The sequence below is a fragment of the Nicotiana tabacum genome, chromosome 7 (genome assembly GCF_000715075.1).
Source record: "Nicotiana tabacum cultivar K326 chromosome 7, ASM71507v2, whole genome shotgun sequence".
Lineage (NCBI taxonomy): Eukaryota > Viridiplantae > Streptophyta > Magnoliopsida > Solanales > Solanaceae > Nicotiana > Nicotiana tabacum.
Window position 1 is genome coordinate 160,162,901 of NC_134086.1, and position 25,972 is coordinate 160,188,872.

General features: G+C 36.2%; 2 protein-coding genes and 1 long non-coding RNA gene across 5 annotated transcripts; 1 reads left to right on the forward strand and 2 right to left on the reverse strand.

Moving 5' to 3' along the window:
- Nucleotides 1–208: 208 nt before the first annotated feature.
- LOC142182593 (uncharacterized) lies at nt 209–1,970 on the reverse strand. Its single transcript, XM_075256804.1, has 2 exons — nt 772–1,970; nt 209–540 (listed from the first exon to the last, which is right to left on the reverse strand). Exons 1-2 carry the CDS (start codon nt 1,340–1,342, stop codon nt 500–502), a joined length of 612 nt encoding a protein of 203 aa, XP_075112905.1. The 5' UTR covers nt 1,343–1,970; the 3' UTR covers nt 209–499.
- Nucleotides 1,971–3,839: 1,869 nt separating this feature from the next.
- LOC142161902 (uncharacterized) lies at nt 3,840–6,922 on the reverse strand. Of its 3 annotated transcripts, none has more exons than XR_012693627.1 (4): nt 6,770–6,922; nt 4,557–4,729; nt 4,401–4,466; nt 3,840–4,301 (listed from the first exon to the last, which is right to left on the reverse strand). It is a non-coding gene; the product is annotated as an uncharacterized LOC142161902 (long non-coding RNA). The 3 variants fall into 3 exon arrangements; XR_012693626.1 differs by having other exon boundaries at nt 4,557–6,626; XR_012693625.1 differs by having other exon boundaries at nt 4,557–6,922.
- Nucleotides 6,923–11,954: 5,032 nt separating this feature from the next.
- Nucleotides 11,955–14,156, forward strand: LOC107827027 (small ribosomal subunit protein uS15-like). Its single transcript, XM_075217951.1, has 5 exons — nt 11,955–12,102; nt 12,198–12,270; nt 12,982–13,120; nt 13,213–13,399; nt 13,983–14,156. Exons 1-5 carry the CDS (start codon nt 12,080–12,082, stop codon nt 14,014–14,016), a joined length of 456 nt encoding a protein of 151 aa, XP_075074052.1. The 5' UTR covers nt 11,955–12,079; the 3' UTR covers nt 14,017–14,156.
- The last annotated feature ends 11,816 nt before the right edge of the window (nt 14,157–25,972 follow it).

Genomic DNA, 25,972 nt, shown 5'->3' on the forward strand with positions numbered 1-25,972 from the left:
GATAAAGGAAGAACTTTGATACTCGCCCCCGCCATCTGAATGAAATATTTTAATAGACCCACATATTGATTTTCAACAAGAAGTTTAAAATGGGTAAAATAAGATATGACATCACTTTTATGACGAAGAGGATAAATACATGTGTAATGAGTGAAATCATCAATAAAAAGAACATAATAATGATAACCACTAACTGAGGGCACATGGGACTGCCAAACATCAGGATGAATTAACTCTAAAATATAAGAAGTAGTTGAAGTACTTAAAGAAAATGGCAAAGCCGAATGTTTAGAGCTTAAACAAGAATTACAAAAAAATAATAGAAAAAGGCCTAGACAATGAAATTAACTTTCTAGATCTAAGTAAATCTAAGACAATATGACTTGGGTGCCCCAAACGTAGATGCCAAATAGAACTAGAGTCATGTAGAGCAGCAAAAGTTGATGGTTGAGCAGACGATGACAATGCAGAGGAAGACAGAAAAGGATAGAGAGGCCCATCAGTGCGGGAGTGATGCAGAACTTTCCCCGTCGCCAAATCCTTAACATCAAAACACCAAGGAAGAAAGTTAGTACCACAATTATTTTCTTTGGTAAATTGATGAACAAATAATAAATTATTGCAAAGATGCGAACATATAAAACATGAGACAAAGTAAAGAAGCAAGAAGGAGTAGAAAGAGAAGTTAACTAACACCATTAACAAGAATATGAGTACCATTACCAGCCAAGATGGAATCATTTGAAACAAGAGAAAAGGAAGAGAGATTACCCAAATCATTAGTCATGTGTGTGGTTGCACCAGAATCCAAGTACGAATTCTTGTCTGGAGGGGACAACAATGAGAGTGCTGCCATATTCGCCTGAAGACTAGGAGCAATATAAGCGTAGTTATGGCGTTGAGGACAAGCAAGTGCCATATGACCAGAAAGATCATAAATCTGACAAATCACAGTAGTAGAAGTGGGAGTAGGAGCCACAAATGCAGGCAAGTGATAAGGTGAGGGAACCAAGATACCACGACCAAAGGTAGAATGCTGGAAAGGACCACCACAAGGAACTGGGGAAGGTGACGGGCTATAATGAAACTGTGAAATATTACCACGACTGTAATCTTGAGCACGACCTCGGCCACGACCACGGCTACCTCCACGATCGCGACCATGACCATGACTACATCCACGATATCCCGAAGAGGTTGAGAAAAGAGGATCAACTACTGTAGCAACCAATGTCGTAGTAGGTGATACTAGATCAGGAGAAGGCAAAGTACGAGCCTTATGAGTAAGAAGCATCATCCACAACTCAGAAAATCGAGGAGCAGGACACATGTGCAAGGCCATAATCACAAAAGATCATAAGACAATGGAAGTCTATTCAAAGCACATCGAACCAACTCAGAGTCATTAACACTACGGCCAGTAGAGTGGAGGCAATCAGCCAAGTCCTGAATCTTAGACATATAAGTATTTGTAGAGAGATCTCCCTTTTTAATAGTATATAATTGATGCTTGTACTGCATTTCTCACGCCGTGGATTAATGGAGAAAGTGATTTTTTAATGTGGTCCAAGCACCTGCAACTGTAGAACAATGCTATAACATAGGAATAAGGTCACTGTGAATTATTGCTTGAATCCAAGTAAGAAGAAGACGGTCTTGCTTTCTCCACGTAACAAAGGCAGGGTTAACTGACTTGGAAGTACCATCACAAGAAATATTAAATTCAGAAGGAGGTGATTCAGAACCATCAATGTGTCCAAACAAATCATACATCTCAATAACAAGTTAAATGAGATGTATCCATTTAAGATAATTAGTTTGATCTAAAACTTTAGGAACAAGATCCTTAATATGCACAGAAAAAACAGTTCCAACCATATTAATAATAAAAGAATATGTAGCAAGAAACGAAATTGAAAGAACAAAATAACGAGAGATGGGCTTTCTTCTTCTTTTTTTTAATTTTTAAATATCAGAATTGACTGGGGGGGAAAAGAAAAGGCAAAGAACAATTCTGTATCTAATGGTTTAAAGAAGAAAGACCAAAAGTAAAGAACTGTGGTATGTAATGCGGGGCACACAAGAAAGTTAAAAGAATATTAAAAAATCTATAAAGTAACAGTGGAAAGGATTAATTAAATAAGGCTTGATAGCAAAAAGAAGACATAAGTAATAGAGAAGGAAAAAACGTGGAGAAAACAAGAGATGCTTCAGCCGTGAATTTCATCGACGGTCGATGCTAGGGGGTTAGGGTAGGATCTTTAGGCTTCTGATACCATGATATAATAATGCCCTATAGTAATGTTTTAGAGTTGTCATTATATTTATAAAGCAGTACATAAGTGTAAGAGATAAGAATACCATTATTTAGAAGGGTAATATACAATAATTCCTAGGCTAAATGGTAAAAGATACATGCTAAAAGAACCACCAAGAAATACAATATACCCTATGATAGAAGTACGATCAAGTCGGTCATTAGCCCGATCCGAAAAAGAATAGGCAACCAATTGAGCAACAGATTTTTTAGCAAGCTTAATACCAATATGAGTAGTATGACAAAGATATCTCAAAAGATGCTTGACAACTTTCCAATGAGAAACACCCGGTTGATACATAAATTGAGATAATTTACTTTCTGCAAAGGCAATGTCAGGCCGAGTGAAGAATAGGTAATGAAGCTTTCCAATGACTCAACGATAAAGAGTGACATCCATTTTGGAATCCTCAAGTGAAGTTTCAAAGGTACATGTAGATGTCATGGGTGTGAGAACACTTTTGCATTCAGCTATGTTAACATCTTGGAGAAGATATTTGATATACTTATGCTAAGATATGAGCAAACCATCTGCTGTGCGTAGAAAGGGTTCCCCCACCAAAGGCATCTCGACTGCTTCCAAAATCAGGTCATCAATCAATAATGCGACTTGTAGAAGACTCCCTACCTATACCTAGCAGAGTTAGCACTAAACCAATAAGGAAAGCAGAAAGCAGCTAGTTGTCATCAGGAGTAACCTCTAGGGGTGGGCGTTCGGTATTTCAGTTCGGTATTTGCGCACTTCGGTTCGGTAATTCGATATTCGATTTATCGATTGTGTATACCAAATATCGTACCAAAATAGTTCGGTACGGTTCAGTATTTCTTATTTTGGTTCGTTACGGTTTCGTTTTGATACATTAATGAGTAAAATTTAAAATATAGACGCGTCAACTACTGAAATTTTTGTTTCAATATTAAATTTTGATACTGCTTCAATATGAAGTTTCTGCTCCAATATTAAGCTGCTTTTTCATATAGACGTGTCAAGGCTGTCAACTACTGAAATTAAGTTGTTGAAGCAGATTAACCACGCATAAAAAATGCATTAACAGGAAAATTTAAAAAAAACACACAAACTGCTGCTACTATAGCACTGTTAGGAACTAAGGACAAAATGATTTTTTACAACAATTGTGTTGCAAGCCTGCAACCATCTTCATACGCACAACAACAGCCAACAAGCATATAATTATAAGTTGTAACTAACATTTAACATATAGCCTTCAGTCCTTCATTCTTAAATAGACACAGGCACACAACAGAATTAGACTGAAGGCTTTAGGCCATGTAACAAGTATCTGCAGCGAAGCTAATAGATCTGCAGCCAAGCAAGAAAAAACAGAATTATTCTTGTCATTCTTTAGAAGAGATGGCTAGCATTCAGATTTCAGGCCATGTAACAAGCATCTGCAGAACACCTGAACAACCAAACCATCTGCAGAACACCTAAACAGCCAAACATTTACATACTGCCAAGCTGCAATTGTAACTAACATGTAGCAGCAACATCAGGAACACCTGAACAGCCAATTGCACTGTGCCAATTACATTTACACACTGCCAATGCCAAGAACAACTGAACAACCAAACCATAAACACAAATACACAACATTTAAGATAAGACAATAGCAGGCAGCAGCCAAAAAAGTCTAACAGGCTCAGACTCTAAGTCTCTAACACAATAGCAGCCAAATAAAAAAAGTGCAAAACAGAGAGGGCATCCCTCAATTCAAGTTTACACTAATAGTCTCGAATCAACTTAGTCTTAATTCTTAAATACAGATTCCAGGAAGACGCGCAAGACAACGCTATATATGCTTCCTTAAACCAGATGTTCCATTCCTCTTTGGATTAACATTATAGTCTTGACCACAATGCTTGCACTCTACTTTGCGAACTTTTTCGTTATCTTCTTTCACTTCAAAGTGTTCCCAAATATCAGAGCGTACTTTAGGAGCATCGGGCATGATTGCACTTGAACCTAAAAAAATATAAATCATAAGTTAGAATATTATTTTTTGATGATAATAAAACAAAACTACAAAAGTATATCACCAAACAAATAGAGTATTAAACTTACCACTCGAATTGCAAGTTGCAACTATACGTCAAACAATGCTAGTAGTGCTTCCATTATTTTCCATATCTAAAGATAATTCGACCAAATATGTCATACAAATAAACAAGTATGATATATTATTTTGAACTAAAATATACACAAAATATTAAAGCTTACCAAGCTCGAGTTCCTCAAGATACTTCAAATCTTCTTCAACACTAATAGGATTCTTCTCTTCTCTAAGACAATCTTGAAAACAAATAAGAGCTTGCACACATTTAGGAGTCAATGAACTCCTAAATGAATCAAGAGTACGGCCACCAGTGCTAAACGCGCATTCTGACGCCACACTAGAAATTGGAATGGCCAACACATCACGAGCCAACTCCGAAAGAATGGAAAATCTAGGAGCATGTGTTTTTCACCCACTTAAGATATCATATTCTTCACTAAAAGGCTCTTGTTCTTCACTAATGTATTTATCCAACTCCGATTTAGCACCCCCACTTCCACTGTCTTCCTTTTATTTCTTCAAGTAAAGCTTCGTCCTTATTAAAGATGCATTTATAACACTCTCACTAGATGTATTAGATATGTTGTTAGATGAAGTAGAACTAGATGGAGATTGAGGACAAGATCCGGTTGAATACTTTTTTAGATACTCTCCAAACAAAGAGTTCATATAAGCATACACCTCAACATTTATTTTCTTCCCTTTTTCCTCCCCAAAAAGTTTCTCAAGTGCTCCCTCAACATATTCAAATTTATTACGTGGATCCAAGACGGAAGCAATAAAAATTATTTTATTCATCTTTTCAGGCTCACCCCAATACTTCTTGAACTTTTCTTGCATTTGCTCAGCCATTTTTCTCAAATGCTCATCCTCACTAACTAACCACATTTTCAAATGACAATAAAGTTCAGATACATCCTCAAAATAAGAATTACAAGGGACATAACGTGAACCTGAAACTTTTTTAGTTAGCTCGTGAAATCTTTTAAGGAACTCTATCACATTCCTCACATTCACCCAATCATCAGATTCAAGAGGACCTGTACTACTACCATCTTCACAAAGATGAGAACATTGATAAGCAGAAAATCCATCATCAAAAAAATGTAACTTGTCAAAGGCCTTTTCAAAGTTTTGTGTCGTACAACATCAAATAGGTAGAATTCCACCTAGTAGGAACATCCAAACACAACGTTTTGGTACATTCTACCTTTACATGTGCACAACACTGTTTAAACTTTAAGGTCCTTGCAGGCGAAGATCTCACATACCTCACAATATTTCTAACACGTGTCACATAAGCATCAAGTTCTTTCAAACCATCTTGCACAATTAGATTTAGTATATGAGCCATGCATCTCACATGAAGATGTTTACCATTCATCATATTAGTTTTCTACATATCTAACTGTTTAGATAATTCTTTGACTGTGACATCATTTGAAGAAATATTGTCCACGGTAATAGTGAAAACCTTGTCTAATTTCATTCAAGCAAACAATCCCTAATAAGATTTAGCCATCTCTTCACCCTTATGACTAGTGATAGGGCAAAAATTTAGTATTCTTTTATGCAACTTCCAATCCCTATCAATGAAGTGAGCTGTCAAATACATATAATTTATTCCTTGTAATGAAGTCCATGTGTCTGTTGTGAGGCAAATTTTTGGTTGTGCTTCTCTAAAAGACCTTCTTAGATTTTGATTCAATTCAACCGTAAACTTCATAACAATCCCTTGTTATTGTTCTACGAGAAGGAAGACGAAATAATGGTTGAGTTTTTTTCATAAACTTCATAAAGCCTTCATTTTCTACAAAGCTAAATGGTAGTTCATCAATAACTATCATCTCAATTAAGGCCCTCCTAACCACTTCTTGATCAAATTTCCAAAGTGATCCTTCATCATTTTGGCAAGATTGAAAATTTATCTTTGTTTGACTTTTATCTTTAACAATGTTAAGTGGGTATTCTTTGTATCTAAGCAAATGATTCTTCAATCATGTTGTTCCATTCTTAGATGAATTAGCAGCATAAGCTTGCTTACAATATTTACATCGTGCTTTACCAACCCTATTTACCTTAAATTTATCAAAATGGTTCCAAACGTCAGACCTAGGTTGCATGGCTTTCCTTTTCTTAGTATCTTGAGTATCAATGGTGTTGGTGTTGCTATCTACCGTAATAGGTAAACTTTCACTTGAACCAACATCACTTACTCTACTTTCTTCTGCCATCTATACAAAATTCAACAAATATAAACACAGATTAAGAATCACTTACAGACTCATGTTTCGCACATTTAAAGAGTTGATCAGGTTACAGGTATATAAGCATAAAAGTAAATAGCAGCCATCCCCACATTCTTGTAGAAACATACCTTTGAAAATTGAAACTATCACAAGTTTGCAACAACAGTGTTTTCGTTTGCCCGGAAATTTGTGAGGAGTGAGGAGTGAGGAATCGGAGCTCGAAAATCGCCAAATCGCCTACTCAATCAGGTTGTCAACTGTATCTGTATTTTGTACTGCCAAATTGCTAATGGCCTAACCTAATGAATTAGCCCTAATCTTTAGAGTGGGCTGGGGCGTTGGGCTGGAGCGCTGGGAAGTGGGAATTAAGTCAAAAAAAGTTTGGACTTGGGCACTGGGGCTGGGAAGTGGACTGGGCAATAAGAAAATATTTTTTAAAAAATCGGTATTTCAGTATTTCGGTATACTGAAATTTCAAATTTCTAATACCGAGGACCGTACCGAAATACCAAAATTGCAATACCGAATTAGACCGAAATACCGAAAAAATCAAAACCGAAATACCGAATTAATTTGGTTCGGTTCGGAATTCGATTTTTCGGATTTTATGCCCACCCCTAGTAACCTCAACACTGAGAAAGCAATGAAGCAACCCAAGATCTTTAAGAGAGAACCTTGAAGACAAAGCATCAATTATGGACTTCATTGTCTGTGGCTAGTTACCAGTCACAATTATATCATCCATATAAACAATGATGTATACAGTAAATTCATATTTATATAGAATAAAAAGAGATGCATCATATTCAGACTTAATAAAACCAAGGGTGAGAAGATGATTTTTCAGCTCATTGTACCAAGCTCGTGAAGATTTTTCAGACCATAGATAGCTTTATTAAGGTTACATACATGAGTAGGATGCAAAGTAGATTCAAAACCTGTAGGCTACCTCATTTAGACATTTTTTCAAGCTTTCTTATAAGAATGGGTCATTGACTTCCAACGGGTGAATGGGCCAAGATAGTTGAGTAGCAATAGCAAGAACTAAACGAACAGTTATGAGTTTAATCACCAAACTAAGGGTGGAATGATAGTCTAAACAGGTCGCTGAGTAAACCCCTTTCGCAACAAGTCTTGCTTTGTACCTATCAACTTAACCATTAGGCTTATGCTTAATCATAAATAACCATATGCAATCAACCTCATTCTGTTTCTGACTAAAATATCAAATTCAGACTGCATGACAACTCACTAGTAAGGGTGGGATTGGGTTTATTTGAAGGTGTTTGGTATAGGTTCAGATAGGTTTCAGACTGTTAGTCTGAGAGCATGCGGTCATTAGATGACGAGGGGGAGAGGGAGGGTGATTAGAGTTGGTCCTAGGGAGTGAGAGTTGATTGTGGGTTGGTGCAGGTTGTTGAGAGAGGGCGTTTCGACTTTGGTAGGTTATGGTGATAGGTGGGTTGGATCTTCGAAGAGCTGCTGAATGTTGATTTGGAATTGGGGATTGATTCCGATTATTTTGGCCAGAAGGGTTACTTTCAGGTGGTGAAGTTTGAGATGAAGTAGAGTTTGAAGACAAAGTGGAGAGATCATTACTTGAACGCGATGATGCACACATAGGAAGATTAGGAGCACTCCATGACTGTATATGCATGGAAATTAGAGATGGCAATTCAAAACTTACACTTAAAGGAGATATATCACTGTGTTCTTTTTTAATATCTTTAACCAATATATCCCATGCTGAGAGTTTATTAGTATCCTTATATTGTTGGAAAATATTTGCAAAAGGGATAATTATATTTCAAAAATACGACATCTCGGAAAAGATATATTTTGGAGGTGACAAGATCAAAACATTGATGAGAATAATATTTATTCGAAAAATCTAAATAAACATATGGTTTTGACTTTGGTTCTAATTTATTTTTGGCATATGGTCTAAGCCATGGATAGCATAAAAAACTAAAAAATTTAATAGACTCATAATTCGGTGCTTCTTTAAATAAAATTTTATACAAGCACCGATTATTTAAAATTTATGTAGTGAGTCTATTTATTAGATATACAGCTTGATGACAAGCAAAACTCCAAAAATTAGAGGATAACGAGGCTTGGTATAGAACTGTTTTTGCAGTTTCAATAACATGTCGATGACAACGTTCTACCAAGGCAACTCGTTGTGGAGTGTATGGTAGGGAAACCAAGTATTCTATGCCCTATAATTTTAAGTAGGAAGTTAAGCTTTGGAATTCACATCCTCCATCAGTGTAAAAAGAAGAAGTTTTTGTTTGAAAACGTCTTTCTAAAAGTGGATGTAGTGTTTTACAGACTTCCTAAACTTCTTGTTTAGATTTTAAGGTGTACAGCCACATATATTTTGAAAAGTGATCCATAAATGGAATATAATATTATTTTTTATCAATGGATAAAATTGATGCAGGCCCCCCACAAATCACTGTAAATTATTTGGAGGGGTCGTTGACTCTTCAAAGAATTAACTGAAAAAAGTAATTTGTGGCCTTTATTAGAATTGCAGGAATTACAATAAGAACTTATTCTAGAAGAACTAACAGACACTGATAACTTATGCAAAATATTGTTTAAAGTGCGACGATTTGGATGACCCAAACGTCGGTGCCATAGTTGAATTGGAACATCCACATTGTACTTAAGATTGCTAGTTGGTGGTCACGCATCCAGTCGCATGTTACTCCGCCCTTGAACTAGCGGCACCCCCGTACTCATATCCTTCACATGATTAAAAAAAAAAGAAATATTTTTCCATGGAGGTGTTATTGTCACGATAAAATTGAGAGACATATATGAGATTATTTTTTATAGCAGGAGAGCAAAGAGTATTAGATAGGGTGAAACAATAATTGATGATTTTAGTTCAGTATTACCATTTTGGGAGATTGGTATGATGGTACCATTACCAATAGCGATTTCCTCTGGCCCGTCGTAGTCTTGAGCAATTGCTAGGCTTTGAGCATCATAGGCAATGTGATGGGTGCCCATGTGTTGATGATGATGCTTGTTGTAGTAGTTGACGTCCAGAAAAGTTGGCTCTAGCCTGAAAATGGTTGTGGGAGTAGTTGCGATAGACTCGGGCAAAGTGACCAAGACGATCACATGGTTGACATGTCAAATTGTTATCAGGCTGAGCAGAGTTCTTTCTAGATTTCCATGGTTGGCCTTGATTGGGTTAATTGTTGTTTGCTGTATTGATACACCTATGTTGGTGTTGTTTCGAGATTGCGCAATAGAGCATTGTGCGACAACATCAGTAACGGAATTTAAGAGAGAAGAGCGAATATCATGATGTTTCAAGAAAAGTTCATGATCAAGTAACTTCTCATACAACTCTTCATATGAGATAGTAGTATCTCGTGTCCGAATAGCTGCTGAAAATTCTTTGAATTTAGTTTCAAGACCAGTGATGATCTTCACAATAAGCTTCTCGTTGGTAACAGAAGCACCAACGGTAACAAGTTCATCACAAAGAGAGTGAACTTAATGCATATAGTCAGTATCAGGTAGAGCATTCTTTGCAAGGCAAGCTAAGCGATCACGTAGACTAAAAATGCGCATTTGGGATTTATTTGCATACACTATGTGAAGCGCATCCCAAGCAGCCTTTAAAGCGTTGGCTGAAGCAACATATGCAGCAATGGTAGAATCAACTAAAGCCAGGATGGCATTTTGAATTAGTTGATCCTGGTGAAACCAAGTTGGGTACGCAAGGTTGGTAACAGTTTCGTTGCTCGAGGAGATAGTTCGGCTAGGAGCAGGGTAGTTCTATCAAGATGGCCATACAGATTGGGGCCAAGCATAAACATCAACACCTGAGCCTTCCAAAGGGAAACATTGTGACTACCTACTAGCTTAATGGGAAGTTATGTGACAGAGTTAAACTGAACAATAGTGTTGTTCGTCACATCAGAGTTGACAACATAAGCCATTTGAGTCGGATAGGGATGGGAAAAGAAATTAGGATATGACTCGCAAGAGCTCCTTTAAGCTTCTAATACCATAAAACGTATAAGTTGCAGAATGATAAAGAAGCTCCTTGTATGAGCATAGTTACAACTAGAAAGATACATAAGGATAAGATGAGATATAAACCTAACAAACTTCTAGAATATAGGTTGACTGAAGGATACAAAAAGATACAAATAAACAAGTACAATATTTCCTATGTTAACAGGACACTAGTCAAGAATCCTTTACACACAACACCTCCTCCATGCATAACATCAATTAGATCGTTCATCCACCCCTATCTCCACCATTACAAATAAAATCCCTTTTATTTTTTCAATTGCATCGCCACACTCTGCAAATTGACTTGAATCCATACGAATTTGCTTAACAACTGCTCCTTCAATTTACAACATAATAACCACCATTTTTATTTTATATCTACTATATCTCATCTTGCTGCCATACTTAATCCATTGTCAATATCAACTTTAATTCACAAAAATGCACACATGAACAATATCACCTTCATTTACCAAACGTGATATCCTTCACATCTTCTTATTTTTCCATTTCTCATACACAACTTAAAAGCTCCATTATCTTTTAGAATTTGAAAATTCTCACAACCTTTTGTTCTCTAAAATTGTTCACAAAAAGTTAAAGATGACTTTGACAAAGCAACAAAAGTCGATTTAACAATTGGTGAAAAAAAGTTTACGGGCATTTTGTCCAATTAGTATTAAAATAAACTAGAGTATGAAATTGGTGATGCATATTAATTCCGGTAGAATTGAGAACTTAAGCATATTTTGATGAATTTGTCGATATTAGTATGTTTGACTAATTGAAGTTTGCTAAAACTTTAGGAAATGAGGTTTTTTTTAGTGGTTTTCAGTGCAAAAATTGTAGCATTCGCCATGCCTTATTGTCGCTAGTAAATGTAATGCCAAAATTTTTAAACCTTGATTTATTCTAACTTGTTCAAATTTGCCAATGAACTATGCAAAACGATTGAGATTTTCCCTTGAACTATTTGTTAATGGTGGAGATCAATCTTTTATAATGGAACCTAGTCACTGAAGAAAAATTGAACCCATTTTTATACTGTAACAACAAAGATTGATCTAACAGCAATTAGACAAAACTTGATCATTTTGCATAGTTTTGGAGACAAATTTGTATCTTTTGCATTGAAATAATGGGCGAGTCTTTCTTTTTGTCACTATAAGAGGGTTCTTGAAAATCACAGAACATCAGGGTGTAATATGTAATTATCCTAAAAGATCCAAATTACAATTCAAAATATACCAAGGACTTCAATGCAAATATAGAACCTATATATAGAAAACTCTAACCCTCCTTCAGTTGTTATTCTAGGGTTTCGCTGACAGACCCAACCGGAGCGCGGCAGCCACTCTCACACCACCGTACGCCACCAAACAGCCACCATGGGTCGTATGCACAGTCGAGGGTTCGTTCATTATTACCTCCTGTTTAAGTATCACTTGTTCATGCCACATTGTACTGATTTTTGTATTTTGTCAATCTTTTTTTTGGGGTGCTTAGTAAGGGTATTTCAGCTTCAGCTCTTCTTCACAAGAGGACTCCACCAAGCTGGCTGAAAATCTCTGCTCCTGATGTAAGGAATTTTTTGCTTATTAAAAAAATTGAATTTTCCTTTTGTTCCTTTCCTACATATAATTTGATAACTAATAAAATGGGGAAGAAAAATATAGAGGTTGTAATGATACCTTGCCTGAATTCTAAATTTCTACATAATGACAGGAGTGAATCCTCTAAATACTAAAACCTGGATAAAGCAAAGTATTCATATAGCTGGTTGTTGATTTACTTATTTAATACTTGTTTAAAAAATTACGGAAATGCTGAATAGCTAGTTTCTTTTAATGATGATTATGTTATTAGTTGGGACCTAAATATGTGCGCATCTTTAGCTTGCGGGTGGGATTTCTAGGTCTAGGAGTGTTGTAAATTCATTTGAAATTTACTGAAGCACCGATATAAGGGATTAACTACTGGCCTTAGGAAATGTGACCTTTAGGATAAGTTACTGCTGCCTCTTCAATGCCTGTAGTTTCTACATGGATGCACGATGACAGATTTCCACTAACATTTGTGTAATCCTTTCTCCATGTTGTTTGAACGTGTGATTTCAGTTCACCATACCTCATGATATAACTTTTTAGGCTTTGGTCCATTGAGAGTTTCAAGTTTTATGTAGAGGAACGGTCTTTGAATTCAAAACGGTCAACTGACTGGTGTGTGACTGTTGAAACGTGATCAAATTATTTCAGCTTTTCTCAAGTAACAGCAATATTGTGCTTTCCAGGTTGAGGATAACATCTGCAAGTTTGCAAAGAAAGGTTTGACACCTTCTCAAATTGGTGTTATTCTTCGTGATTCTCATGGAATTGCTCAAGTGAAAAGTGTCACCGGTAGCAAGATTCTCAGAATCCTGAAGGCTCATGGTACTCATTTTTCTTTTTTGTGTATCTAAGTTGTTCCTTGATATAAGTTTTCTAAAGGAATACTTGTTTAACCTATTAATGTTTCCTATCAGGACTTGCTCCTGAGATTCCCGAGGATCTCTACCACCTTATCAAGAAAGCAGTGGCCATCAGGAAGCATCTTGAAAGAAACAGGAAAGACAAGGATTCCAAGTTTAGATTGATTCTCGTCGAGAGCAGGATTCATCGACTTGCTCGCTACTATAAGAAAACAAAAAAGCTTCCACCAGTCTGGAAGTAGTAAGTTCATTCTTGTGTATTTTATTTTAGCGATGAACTGCTTGTGATTTAATCATCTAGAACACATTTTATTTTGGTTTTGTATGTGTTATATGTGTGCAAGTTGAAATTTTGTTTCAAAATATCTTGTTTTCCCTGGGATGTTAAATACTTGTCATAGGAAAATTTATTAGCTAAATTAATTCTACCTGGAGGCTCTCTGTGGTTCCACCAAATGTGCTATGTAGGTCTATGAATGAAGTGGTGGATTAATTTTAGTTCGGGACTTGTATTATTTGATTTAATAAATTTGTTACTGCTTTTATGCATCCCTTACCTTTTGGCATTGCCTTGATGTGCAAAATACCCAACATTGCGCTCGTATAGATCTTTTACGATGGTCACTAGTGAGGTGCATACCTTGTAAAGTTTTACTTGCAGCTCTCTGTGTGCACAATGTGGTCGAGTGTGTTATAGTTGCTTTGGGTTATATCAGATGAGTTTTATTAACGCCCCCCACTTTAGCCCTTTTTACTTCCTGCATTTCGTATAATTCTACAAAATCTAGTGAATTGCATTACTAAGGTCAATTTTTGCCTTGCAGTGAATCAACCACCGCCAGTACTCTTGTGGCTTAGAGAAGTCATGGCACGGGATTACTAGTTTCTTGGTTAAGTCCCATCTTCAAAATTATAGACTAAGTTGTTTTTGTATGGGCGAGTTTGAATGGAACAAATTTTGTTTTGAGAGATGATAAGGGAACATTTCCAGCTTTAAATTGGCATCCGATTCTCTTAGTACTTCTGGTATATTTATGTTTAGCTAGTGTTTTTCATTTTCCGTCTCATCAATGCTTTGCAAGTACGGCTACATAGTAATTCTACCACATGCTACTAATTGATGAACCTTGTGTAAACCTGAATAGAATTTGAATTATGCTTAGCGAGATAACTAGTTGCTCTTTATCTTGTCCTAAACAAATGGAATGTCGTCAAACTTGGCACTACGTACACAGCTGGTAGTCGGTTGGATGGTTGGACTTGCTCATTAGCATTCGAATACCTCTATGAATATTTGGATTCTGTCTCTGGTTCTCGCCTATGGATCGGTGCTTGGACCTCGACTACTAAGAAGAGCTAAAGGAGGTGAAGGAAGAAATAGTACGCCTTTCTATCAGGGACTATGTTGAGGGTAGAGTGATCTTAATTGTTCAATCACATCCCTAGGTGGTTCAATGTGGATTGGACTCGCTAGTTTTGAATTATTTGCAGGGTTATTTTCTCCCTGTCACGGAATGCCGTGTCTTCCTTTGATTTGTTAGCAGAAACAAATCTCATCAAAATACTTGGCAACTCAATTGAACTCTCAATTGCCGAGTGATGGCGGGATTCTCACTGTTAAAATGTCTGTTAGACCAGTTTGTTCGCAATAGTTTGTGTATTATAAGAGCCAATCCATTTTAATCTGAAATAGTTCAAGGATCTCGGATTTGTATAACCGTTCTTGCAAATCCTCCAACCTCACCAGTAGCGATGAATCTTGTGAACATATAACTTAACATAAAATCTCGTATAATTAATACAATGTTTGATTGCAACATAAAACACAAAGCTAATACTATAAAATATTCACGTAATTAATATAAATGGTGGTTTTTGGCATTATAATTAATGTAACATTGGATTTCTTATATTTGTTATGAATAGTTTGTACATTGGATACTACTTTGAATGCTACATTGGATGCCCATGTTGTGAATAACTTAAAGATTAAATTTCCTACTTTATGTCCATCATCTTTACTTTTTACGCCTATAAAAGGCCATGTAATTGCAATGGAAAAATACACCAAAGTGAAAGAAGAAAACACTTCTCCCTTCTTTCTTTCTCTTCTTATTTACATTTTACTGCATTACTTTTATTTTATAACACGTTATCAGCACGAAGCTCTAATTTTATTCTTAACTCCCGCTAAGTTGAGCCATATTTTATTAAGGTATGTATCATTATAATCATCTTATTTATGGCAGTACATATCATATGCTCACTGTTTGCAGATTACTTGTGCGCTTGAGCATCTTAAATAGTTTAAGTACATTGCAGTGATTAAATAACTATTTCCTTCCGTGTTCAACTCTTAGAGGACCTCAAAGTCATCAAACTAGTTATGCACTAATGTCATGGACTCCCTGGATCAAAATATATCTTTAAGACATTTTGAAGAAAATGAATTGACAAGCAATAATTTTTTAATTACTTTATATTTATTGGAACATATAAATAATGTTAGTCATGTTCAATTCTATTAACACATATATATCAATAATATAAAGTGAAATGAAACAAGTATGTAATTTCTACTTTATGGCAAGAATAAAATGAAATAGTAGATTGTTAACATGATATAGCTCTATTTTCATTTCTTTTACCTTAATCGTTTTGTTTTCATTAATTGTTTATTATTATAATTATTTCTCTAACTTATTCATCTTTTATGATAGTTTTCACTATGTCAAATTTATCAAAACTTGAATTTGTGGCACTTGACATCACCGGAAGGAACTATTTATCATGAGCTCTTGATGTTGAAATTCACCTTGACACTAAAGGTCTTGGAAATACTATTATACAAGGAAATGAAGCATCAAATCAGGATAAAGCGAAGGCCATGATTTTCCTTCGTCATCATCTACATGAAGGGTTAAAAACTGAATATTTACCCGTAAAAGATCCACTTGAATTATGAATTAATTTGAAGGATCAATATGACCACCTAAAACTTACGGTATTACCGAAAGCTCGGTATGAGTGGATACATTTAAGGTTGCAAGACTTTAAAACCGTAAGTAAGTATAATTCTGCTACCTTTAAAGTAAGTTCTCTATTAAAATTATGTGAAGACACTATCACAGATGAGGACTTATTGGAAAAAATATTTTCTACTTTTCACACTTCAAATGTGGGCTACAACAACAATACTGTGAAAAAGGTTTTAAGAAATATTTTGAGTTAATCACATGCCTACTTGTGGCTGAGCAGAATAATACTCTATTAATGAAAAATCATGAAGCTCGTCCCACTGGGTCAGCTCCATTTCCGGAAGTGAATGTTGTAGCAACGTATGATAAGTTTGAAAGAAAACAAAATAATTACCGTGGTCGTGGACATGGTCGTAAACGTGTACGTGGCATGGGGCAAAACAATTATCGTCATTATGGTGGAAATAAATTGGAGAACAATAAGGGTTCTCAAATTAATCATTCAAAAGGTAAAGCTAGTATGTGTCACCGATGTGGTATGAGAGGTTATTGAGCACGCATTTGTTGTACGCCATAACATTTTGTCAAACTTTATCAAGCCTCCCTAAAATAAATGTGGAGGCACACTTGACCTTTCAAAATAATGATGAAGCAGGTCCCTCAAATAAATATGATTCTAAGGCACATCTTGCATATAAAGATCATTATTTTGAAGGCCTAACAAATATTACTCATTTAAAAGTTGGAGACTTTTTTGAGGATATTGACTGAAGAACTAATCATCTTACTGGGGAATGAAGCTATAAAAGTTGTTATTTTTATGTTTGCAACTAGTTTATTTTTCTTGAGTGTATTTTACTAATGCATCATATGTTGCTAGTTTCTACATTCCTAATGTATTTCTTAATGTTTTTTTTTTCGCTTGTCTTTCATATTTCTTATGATGTATTTTTTTTTTTATGAAGAATATGAAAATTCCCCAGTCTTCAGTTGGACTCAAGATTGATATGTCTTCTGGATAGTGCTACAACACACACTATTTTAAAAGATAAGAGATATTTCTCTTATTTGGTAATGAAAGAAGCGAATGTTAATACAATATCTGGTAGTACAAGATTAATTGAAGGTTCTGGAAGAGCCAATTTATTACTACCAGGAGGAAAAAATTTGGTTATTGATGAAGCACTATATTGTAGTAAATCTCAAAGAAACTTATTAAGTTTCAAAGATATTCGCCAAAATGGCTATCATATTGAGACTACAAATGATGAAAAGATTGAATATCTTTATATTACTACAATAATGTCCGGTAAGAAATATGTGCTTGAAATGTTATCTACTCTTTCCTCCGACTTATACTACACAAGTATTAGCAGGATTGAAACACATGCCATAGTAAACGAGAAGTTTACTAATCAAGATAATTTTATTATTTGGCATGACCGGTTGGGCCATCCTGGTTCTAATATGATGCGTAAAATAATTGAGAATTCACATGGACATGCAATGAAGAATCAGAGGATTCTTCAATTTAAGGAAATTTCTTGTGCTGCATGTTCTCAAGGAAAATTAATTATTAGACCATCAACTATTAAAGTTAGGATGGAATCTCCTGCATTTCTGGAACGTATACAAGGTGATATATGTGGACTCATTCACCCTCCATGTGGACCATTCAAATATTATATAGTTTTGGTAGATGCATCTACAAGATGGTCACATGTGTGCTTACTATCAACTCGCAATATGGCATTTGCGAGATTGTTGGCTCAAATAATAAAGCTAAGAGCACAATTCTAGATTATGCAATTAAGACAATTCGTCTTGATAATGCTGGTGAGTTTACATCCCAAGCCTTTAATGATTATTATATTTCAACTGGGATAACAATTGACCATCCGGTTGCTCATGTTCATACACAAAATAGTCTAGCAGAATCATTAATCAAACGCCTCCAATTAATTGCTAGACCAATGCTTATGAGAACAAAACTTCCTATTTCAGTATGGGGTCATGCTATTTTGCACGCAGCAGCACTTGTGCAGATAAGGCCCACAAGTTATCATAAAGTCTCCCCATTGCAATTGGCTTTTGGTCAGGAGCCAAATATTTCCCATCTTAGGATCTTTGGTTGTATCTTCCAATTGCTCCACCACAACGCACAAAGATGGGTCCTCAAAGAAGGTTGGGGATATATGTTGGATATGAATCTCTTTCTATTATAAAATATCTAAAGCCGATGACTGGAGATTTATTTACGGCAAGATTTTCTGATCGTCATTTTGATGAATCAGTATATCCAACATTAGGGGGAGAAAATAAGAAGCTGAAAAAGAAGATAGATTGGAATGCATTATCAATGTCTCATTTAGGTCTTCGAACAAATCAATGTGAACAAGAGGTTCAAAAGATTATTCATTTACAAAATATTGCAAATCAATTGCCAGATGCATTCACTGACCTACCAAGGGTGACTAAGTCACATATTCCAGTTGCTAATGCTCCAATTCGAGTTGATATCCCGGAAGGACAATTAATTAAAGCAAATGAGTCTAAGCCATGCTTGAAACGTGGTAGACCAATCAGTTCTAAAGATAAAAATCCTCGAAGAAGAAAAGGAGCAAGTGATCAAAGTGAACATAACACAGAGGTAGTGGCTCAAGAAGAGCCCCAAGACGTAACAAATGATAAGACCTTAGGAGAGGTCCAGGTACCTGAAAATCATAAAAATGAAGAGACATCAATAAGTTATGTCCCAATCGGGAAAAGATGGAACCGAAATAATATTGTTATCGATAACATTTTTGCTTATAATGCTGCTGTTGAAATAATCAACAAGATGAGGATCTTGAACAAAAATCTGTCAATGAATGTAGACAGAGAAATGATTGGCCAAAATGGAAAGACGCTATCCAGGCAGAGTTAACTTCACTTGAAAAACGTGAAGTCTTCGAACTCATAGTTCGAACACCTGAAGGCATAAAGCCAATAGGTATAAATGAGTTTTTGTGCGAAAACGAAATGATAAAAATGAAGTCGTTAGATATAAAGCGCGACTTGTGGCACAAGGGTTTTCCCAAAGGCCTGGAATTGATTATATGGAGACATATTCTCCTGTAGTGGATGTTATCACCTTCAGGTATCTCATAAATATGGCAGTGCAAAAAAACTTGATATGCATCTAATAGATGTTGTTACAGCCTATTTGTATGGATCATTAGACAACGAAATTTTTATGAAAGTACCTGAGAGATTTAAAGTGCCAGAAGCATATAAAAGTTTTCAAGAAACTTGTTCAATAAAGCTTCAGAAATCTTTATACAGATTGAAACAGTCAGGTCGTATGTGGTACATTCGCCTGAGTGAATACCTGTTGAAAGAAGGGTACAAGAATGATCCAATTTGTCCTTGTGTCTTTATAAAAAGGTCTGGATCTGAATTTATTATAATCGCCGTGTATGTTGATAATTTAAAAATCATTGAAACTCCTGGAGAGCTTCCAAAAATAGTAGACTGTTTGAAGAAAGAATTTGAAATGAAAGATCTTGGAAAGACAAAATTTTGTCTTGGTCTACAAATTGAGTATATGAAAGATATAATATTTGTCCATCAATCAACATACACCGAAAAGATTTTAAAGCGATTCTATATGGATAAAGCACATCCATTGAGTACCCCGATGGTTGTGAGATCACTTGATATAAAGAAAGATCCATTCCGACCTCATGAAAATGATGAAGAGCTTCTTGGTGCCGAAGTACCATATCTTAGTGCAATTGGGGCATTAATGTATCTTGCCAATAATTCCTGACCAGATATAGCTTTCTCAGTAAGCTTATTGGCAAGATTTAGTACTTCGCCAACACAAAGACACTGGAATGGTATTAAACATATATTCAGATACCTCCAAGGGACCATTGATATGGGTTTATTTTATTCAAATGAATCCAAGCCATCATTGATTGGTTATGCAGATGCAGGATATTTGTCTGATCCACACAAAGGTCGATCTCAGACATGCTATTTATTTACAAGTGGAGGTACAACCATATCATGACGTTCGACAAAACAAACTATGGTTGCTACTTCTTCAAATCATGCAGAGATAATAGACATTCACGAAGCAAGTCGAGAATGCATTTGGTTAAGATCTATAACTCAACACATTCAGCAAACATGTGGTCTTTCTTCGAAAGAGAATATTTCAACAATATTGTATGAAGACAATGATGCATGCATAGTGTAGACATGTGATTTTTGACCCTCCCCAAGATCTTTTATATATTAGCGTAAAATAATTAATTTAGGCATAATATAGATATTTTAAGTAATTTTGACTCTTTTACTCTATTTTACTACAAGAAAACAAAATTACAAAAAAACAATAAGTTCATTAATATTTTGTAGTCATTTTAATCTAAAAAAAAATATAAAAATAGTATCGTATTTTTATTTTTAATATAATGTTTGAAAATACAAAAAATAGATTTGTTTTAATGGTTAGTTTTGTTTTAATAATTATTTTAATAGTAGGACTAATTAATAAATGGGCGCGTATTTTTAATCTCATTCGCGTCAAAAGAATAGAGCTTGGGCTCGAGCAACCCATCTTTAGGCCTATTTTGGACCTAGCCCACAATTGTCAAGCTCATAATTCCTAGGCCCATACTCCTTAACCTAAAACCCTACAACTTAGACTCTACACTATAAAAAAGAAGACTAAAGAATAAGAAAGAGGGAAGGAAAAAACCAAAAGAAGGAGCAACTGAAAAAGCTGCGCGACCCCACCCCCTCGCGCATCGTCTTCTCAAAGAGACCCCCTTCTCCGTTGGTCATCTCCTTCAATAACAATAACCAAAAAACATAGACCCCCAAGGCATCCAAAACAAAAATCAGCATTTTTTTTACGATAGGTCCCTCCCCATCGAGCTTTTCCTTCATCTCGCCATTTTCCGATTTGAAAACCTATCCAAGTCTTGAGTCCTCTTCTTCGCCGACTGAACTCCCTAACTACCGGAAATGGCCAAAAACTGGCGACGGAAGTTTGTTTCGTCAATGGAGTTCGTTTAAAGCTTGTGGAGAGTTCGTTTGAGTTTATCGACTGAGTTTCAAGTTTGTCATTATATTTGGTTTAACATTCCTGTTGAGATTGAGTCCTGTTACAGCGCATTCTCGCTGAATCCGTTGGATCCGTTTGTTTTTTTTGGGGTTGCTGAATTCCGTTCGATTCAGACGTTTTCTTCTTCAATGTAATACCAGTCAACATATTAATATATTGAAGTCGCCGTTCACCTGAAAGGTCACACTTCTAACTTTACTTTTCCTCTGACCTTCAGATTTTGTGTCATGAATGTTGATATTGTTTGTTTGATTTCTCCTGCTGATACGCTCATGCTCTTTATTTCGGAACTGGTATATCAAATGGGTATTTTAAAATTGTATAGTTGTTTGTCTTTTCTTTCGTGGAGTACTGTGAGAAGTTGGTTCATTAATTTCATACAGGTATTTGACCCTTGGTCTTTTCATTATTAGCATAATATTGGATTAGTGAAAGTGATTAATGGATTAATAAAAGGGGCGGCGCTGATTAGTTTATCTTGATTTGGTTGGTGATTTTGTACATTAATGTAAAGGAAATATTTGGGCCATAAGGTTTATAGTAGGAATCAATTTACTCTGGACCATTTGAGAAGTCAAGCAATTATTTAGGCTACTTAGTATTTGGCCTAGTGATTAAAGAAGGTCCAAACTGCCTTCCTTTTAAAATGAATTCGGCATTATATTTGATTAAGAGCCAATTTCATAGACATTTGGTTGAACTTACTTCTTTGAATATCGGTCAAGACATGGCCCTCACATTAATATTAACTCAGTATAGAAAACACCTTTGAACATCCGTATTTGCTTTAGGCGCATTTTAAATAATTCATCATAGCTACGGGTATGGTTCCCGTGACGTAGCTGTGGTACCTAATTCCTAAACTAGGGTGTGCATTGATGCGACCCAAATCTAAGTCTCGACGAAGTCGAAACGTGTTGATAACCACGGGTGCATTGATTGCGATGTGGTTCGAAACGCGTTTTCACGACGTTGCAATTCTTTTAAAATAAATAATGATAATAAGCGGTTTGTCAAGTAAAAGGCACATAAGCTAGCATGTATTAAAATCAGATAAAATCAAATACAACAGTTAAGTGACCGTGCTAGAACCACGGAGCCCGAGAATGCCTAACACCTTCTTCCGGGTTAACAGAATTCCTTACTCGGATTTCTGGTATGCAGACTGTTAACAGAGTCATAAATTTCCTCAGTTCGGGATTCAACCGGTGACTTGGGCACCATTAATCTCTCAAGTGGCGACTCTGAATTAATTAATAATTAAATCCCGCTCTGATTGTCCTTTAAATGGAAAAACTCCTTTGCACCCTTGCGGGTGTAGGTAAGATAAAGGAGGTGTGACAGCTCTGGCGACTCTGCTGGGGATCGAACCTAGAATCTCCGATTCAGGGTTCAGAATTCGAGTTTAGATAAATTGTTGTATTTAATTGTATCTGGTTTTCCTACATGCTTTATGGTGAGTGTGCTAAATGCTGCCGCTTTGATATTATCTGAACTGTATATAAACTGTGCCGACACCCTTCTCTCTTCACCTCCGGGGATGTGCTTACTGGTTGAGACTCCCTATTCTGTTAGTGTCATACCTTGAAATAAGAAAGAGGCCGGACAAGTTACGAAGCCGGATGGCCTTTTGGTTCCCGGTAAGTTGCCCCCTCCTCGACTCGAGTTGTCTGCTTGGGTACACAGTCTAGAACACTGACCCAGGTTTTGAATATAGAATAACGTGACCTCATGCCGGATCCCTAGTAGGAACGCTTATTTGCATCACGTTGCATTTGACTTAGGGGACTCAACACAGGGGTTGGGTCCGTCTAGGACTAGCAACCTGAAATAAAAAGACCATCCTGATGCATCCTACTTGTTTTCTGCATTTATTTGCTTCAGACTTGCATGCTGACCGGCTTTTGAATATCAAAAAATTGAGAAAGAGAAAAAGAGAGAAATAATAGTGTAGAGAGCTAATTGCCTATTTTTTTAGAAAAAAAACCAATGCCCAAATACTGCCGAAACTCTGCTGAAATTTTGAGAAAATGAAAAATTATTCTAGTTTTAAATAGTTTGTGTTACTCAAAAAAAAAAAATCTCTGTTTTAGTTTGGAAAAATAAGTTGTTTTATTATTTGTTAAAAAGAAATAGGAACGAGTCTTTTATTTTTAGTTTGGAAAAATAGGTCGTTTTATTGTCTGTTGAAAAAGGAAAAAAAAAGTCTTTTATTTTTAGTTTGGAAAAATAGGTTGTTTTATTGTCTGTGGAAAATGAAAAAGAAAAAAAGAGTGTTATTTTTAGCTTGGAAAAATAGGTTGTTTTATTTGTTGAAAAGAAAAAGAAAAAAAGAGAGTATTGTTTTTAAAAATAGTTTTTATTCGCTTATGAAATGCCAAAAATAAAAATGGAAAAGAGTCATGTTTTAAAATAGTTCGGTTAATTTTCCCGAACTACGCATGGTTTGATTCTCACAGGGCATGAGATACGTAGGCAACCCTCATCGGGTCCAACCTCCTCTTTTGCAAAAATAACCAAAAAAATATCAAAATTTTAATTTTTGTCATAAATAAACCAGGTGATGCCGTTTTTGTCAAAAATAGCCAAATGTTCCCAAACGGGGCGCCCGAAGACTGACTTTGTATAAACAACCACCTTTGGTCGTATTTTGATTTTTGACCCTCACAGCCTTAAAATCTTCGCCCCCGAGGCGCAGGAAGGCCGTGTTTGCAATACCCAGTCATTTATTTTAATTTTGAAAAAACAAGAAAAGAGTCAGTGGTCAAGTGAATACCGTTCGTATTATTGGGTCAAAGTTGGCATATAGGGGAAGGAATCTGTCATTTTGGGGTTTGTATTTCTTTTGATTAGAGTATATGGGTCGTTTGATTTTCGAGTCTGTATTTCATCATTAAGTTGGTTAGTTTTGTTGTTATTATGAAAATGGGAAATTCCAAAAAAATGTTTTATTGTCGTTTACCTTTTATTTGCAAGAACTACGCACGGTCTGATTCATGCGGGGTCATGATACGTAGGCAATCTCCATAAGATTTGACCACAACCAAAAAAAAATGAAAAATGAAAAATGGAATAGAAGAATTTAAGAAAAACGGAAAAAGATGTTGTGAATAATGAGGACCGACCCAATCCATTCTAACATGTTTTGTTTTGAATTGTGAAGAAAGTTGAGGTGGTCGGTTGTGGTAAGCTGGAAACACAAGATCCAAGGAAAATGATAACTGACATCGAAGCTGTTACGAGTGCTCAAGAGACTCAGGGTCAGAGGATTCAACAAGGGTCTACTGTGGTTGAGGAAAATAGAACACTGAAACAACAAATGACCAAAATGCGTCAAGCCTGGGCCAATGGCCAAGGACAGCCTTGTCACGAGTCACAATTTGCTACACAGCAAGAATAATACCACTATCCCGAGTACCACTCGTACTCGTTTGAGCTTCCTGTAAACATCGAGAAGCCTGCCCGAAAAAGAGTACAGGAAGAAATAACCCAAAGAGTGAAAAGATTAGAACAACGGTTGAAAAACACGCAAGCAATGGCAGGTCAAAAGAGCGTTGCCTTCAGAGATCTATACATGTTCCACGATGTCCACTTCCCTCCTGGCTTCAAGGTTCCCAAATTTGAAAAGTACAATGGACATGGAGACCCCATAGCCCACCTGAAAAGGTATTGCAACCAATTGAGAGGTGTGGGAAGAAATGAGGAATTGCTTATAGCTTATTTTGGGGAAAGCCTCACAGGAGTAGCATCTGAATGGTTTTTGGATCAGGACACATCTTGTTGGTACGTCTGGGATGACATGGCACGAGCCTTTGTCAAACAGTTTCAATACAACATCGACATCGCCCCAGACCGCATTTCCCTTTCTAACCTAAAAAAGAAACCAACTGAAAGTTTCAGGGAATATGCCATCAAATGGAGAGAGCAGGCAGCTAGAGCTAAGCCACCCATGGATGACCACGAGTTAATCACTGTCTTTCTACAGGCTCAAGAGCCAGATTATTTTCAATACATGACACCGCAGTGGGTAAATCCTTCCCGGAAGCAATCAAAATGGGAGAAATGGTGGAGAACGGTCTAAAGACAGGCAGAATTATAAGCCAAACAGCTCTCAAAGCTGCAGCTCAAGCTGTCCAAATTGAATCTGGTAACACGAATGAGAGGGATGAAGAAATCATGGTGATATCAGGGTCGAGAAGAGGTCCTAGGAGAACATCTCGAAGGTATGTGCAGCCTCATCAAGTTTCCCATGACCCCTTTAAGCATTACTATCCACCTCCAAACCCCCATACTCTGTTGATCCTTCCCATTATGTTGCCCAGCCATCAAATCACCCAAGAAAGCGAGCACGAGTATCACAAAATCTCCACCAACCTCCGCAAAATTTTCAATTACTTTGTAACCCACATCCAAGCCAGAGGTATAGAAGGGAACAAAAGTTGAAAGATAGTTTTACACCAATAGGAGAGTCCTATGCAAGCTTATTTGAGAAGTTAAAACAACATGACATGATTGCACCCATTCCTCCAAATCAGGTGGACCGACGTGCGAGAAGCTTTGACTCATCTAAAAGGTGTGAATACCACTCCAATGCTCTGGGGCACAATGTGGAAAATTGTCGGGATTTGAAAAGAGAAATAGAAAGGATGATCCAGGAAAATTTGATTCAAGACAGTGGCACCCAGAATATCACGCTGCATCCCTTACATGAGGAGGC

Bases quoted from the DNA above. Each gene is read 5' to 3' on its own strand.
- LOC142182593 (XM_075256804.1), bottom strand. From the start codon at position 1,342: ATGGCCTTGCACATGTGTCCTGCTCCTCGATTTTCTGAGTTGTGGATG. The intron at 541-771 runs GTAATCTCTCTT...TTTGATGTTAAG, and splicing joins ACACATGACTAATGATTTGG to GATTTGGCGACGGGGAAAGT.
- LOC107827027 (XM_075217951.1), top strand. From the start codon at position 12,080: ATGGGTCGTATGCACAGTCGAGG. The intron at 12,271-12,981 runs GTAAGGAATTTT...TGTGCTTTCCAG, and splicing joins TGAAAATCTCTGCTCCTGAT to GTTGAGGATAACATCTGCAA. The intron at 13,400-13,982 runs GTAAGTTCATTC...TTTGCCTTGCAG, and splicing joins CTTCCACCAGTCTGGAAGTA to TGAATCAACCACCGCCAGTA.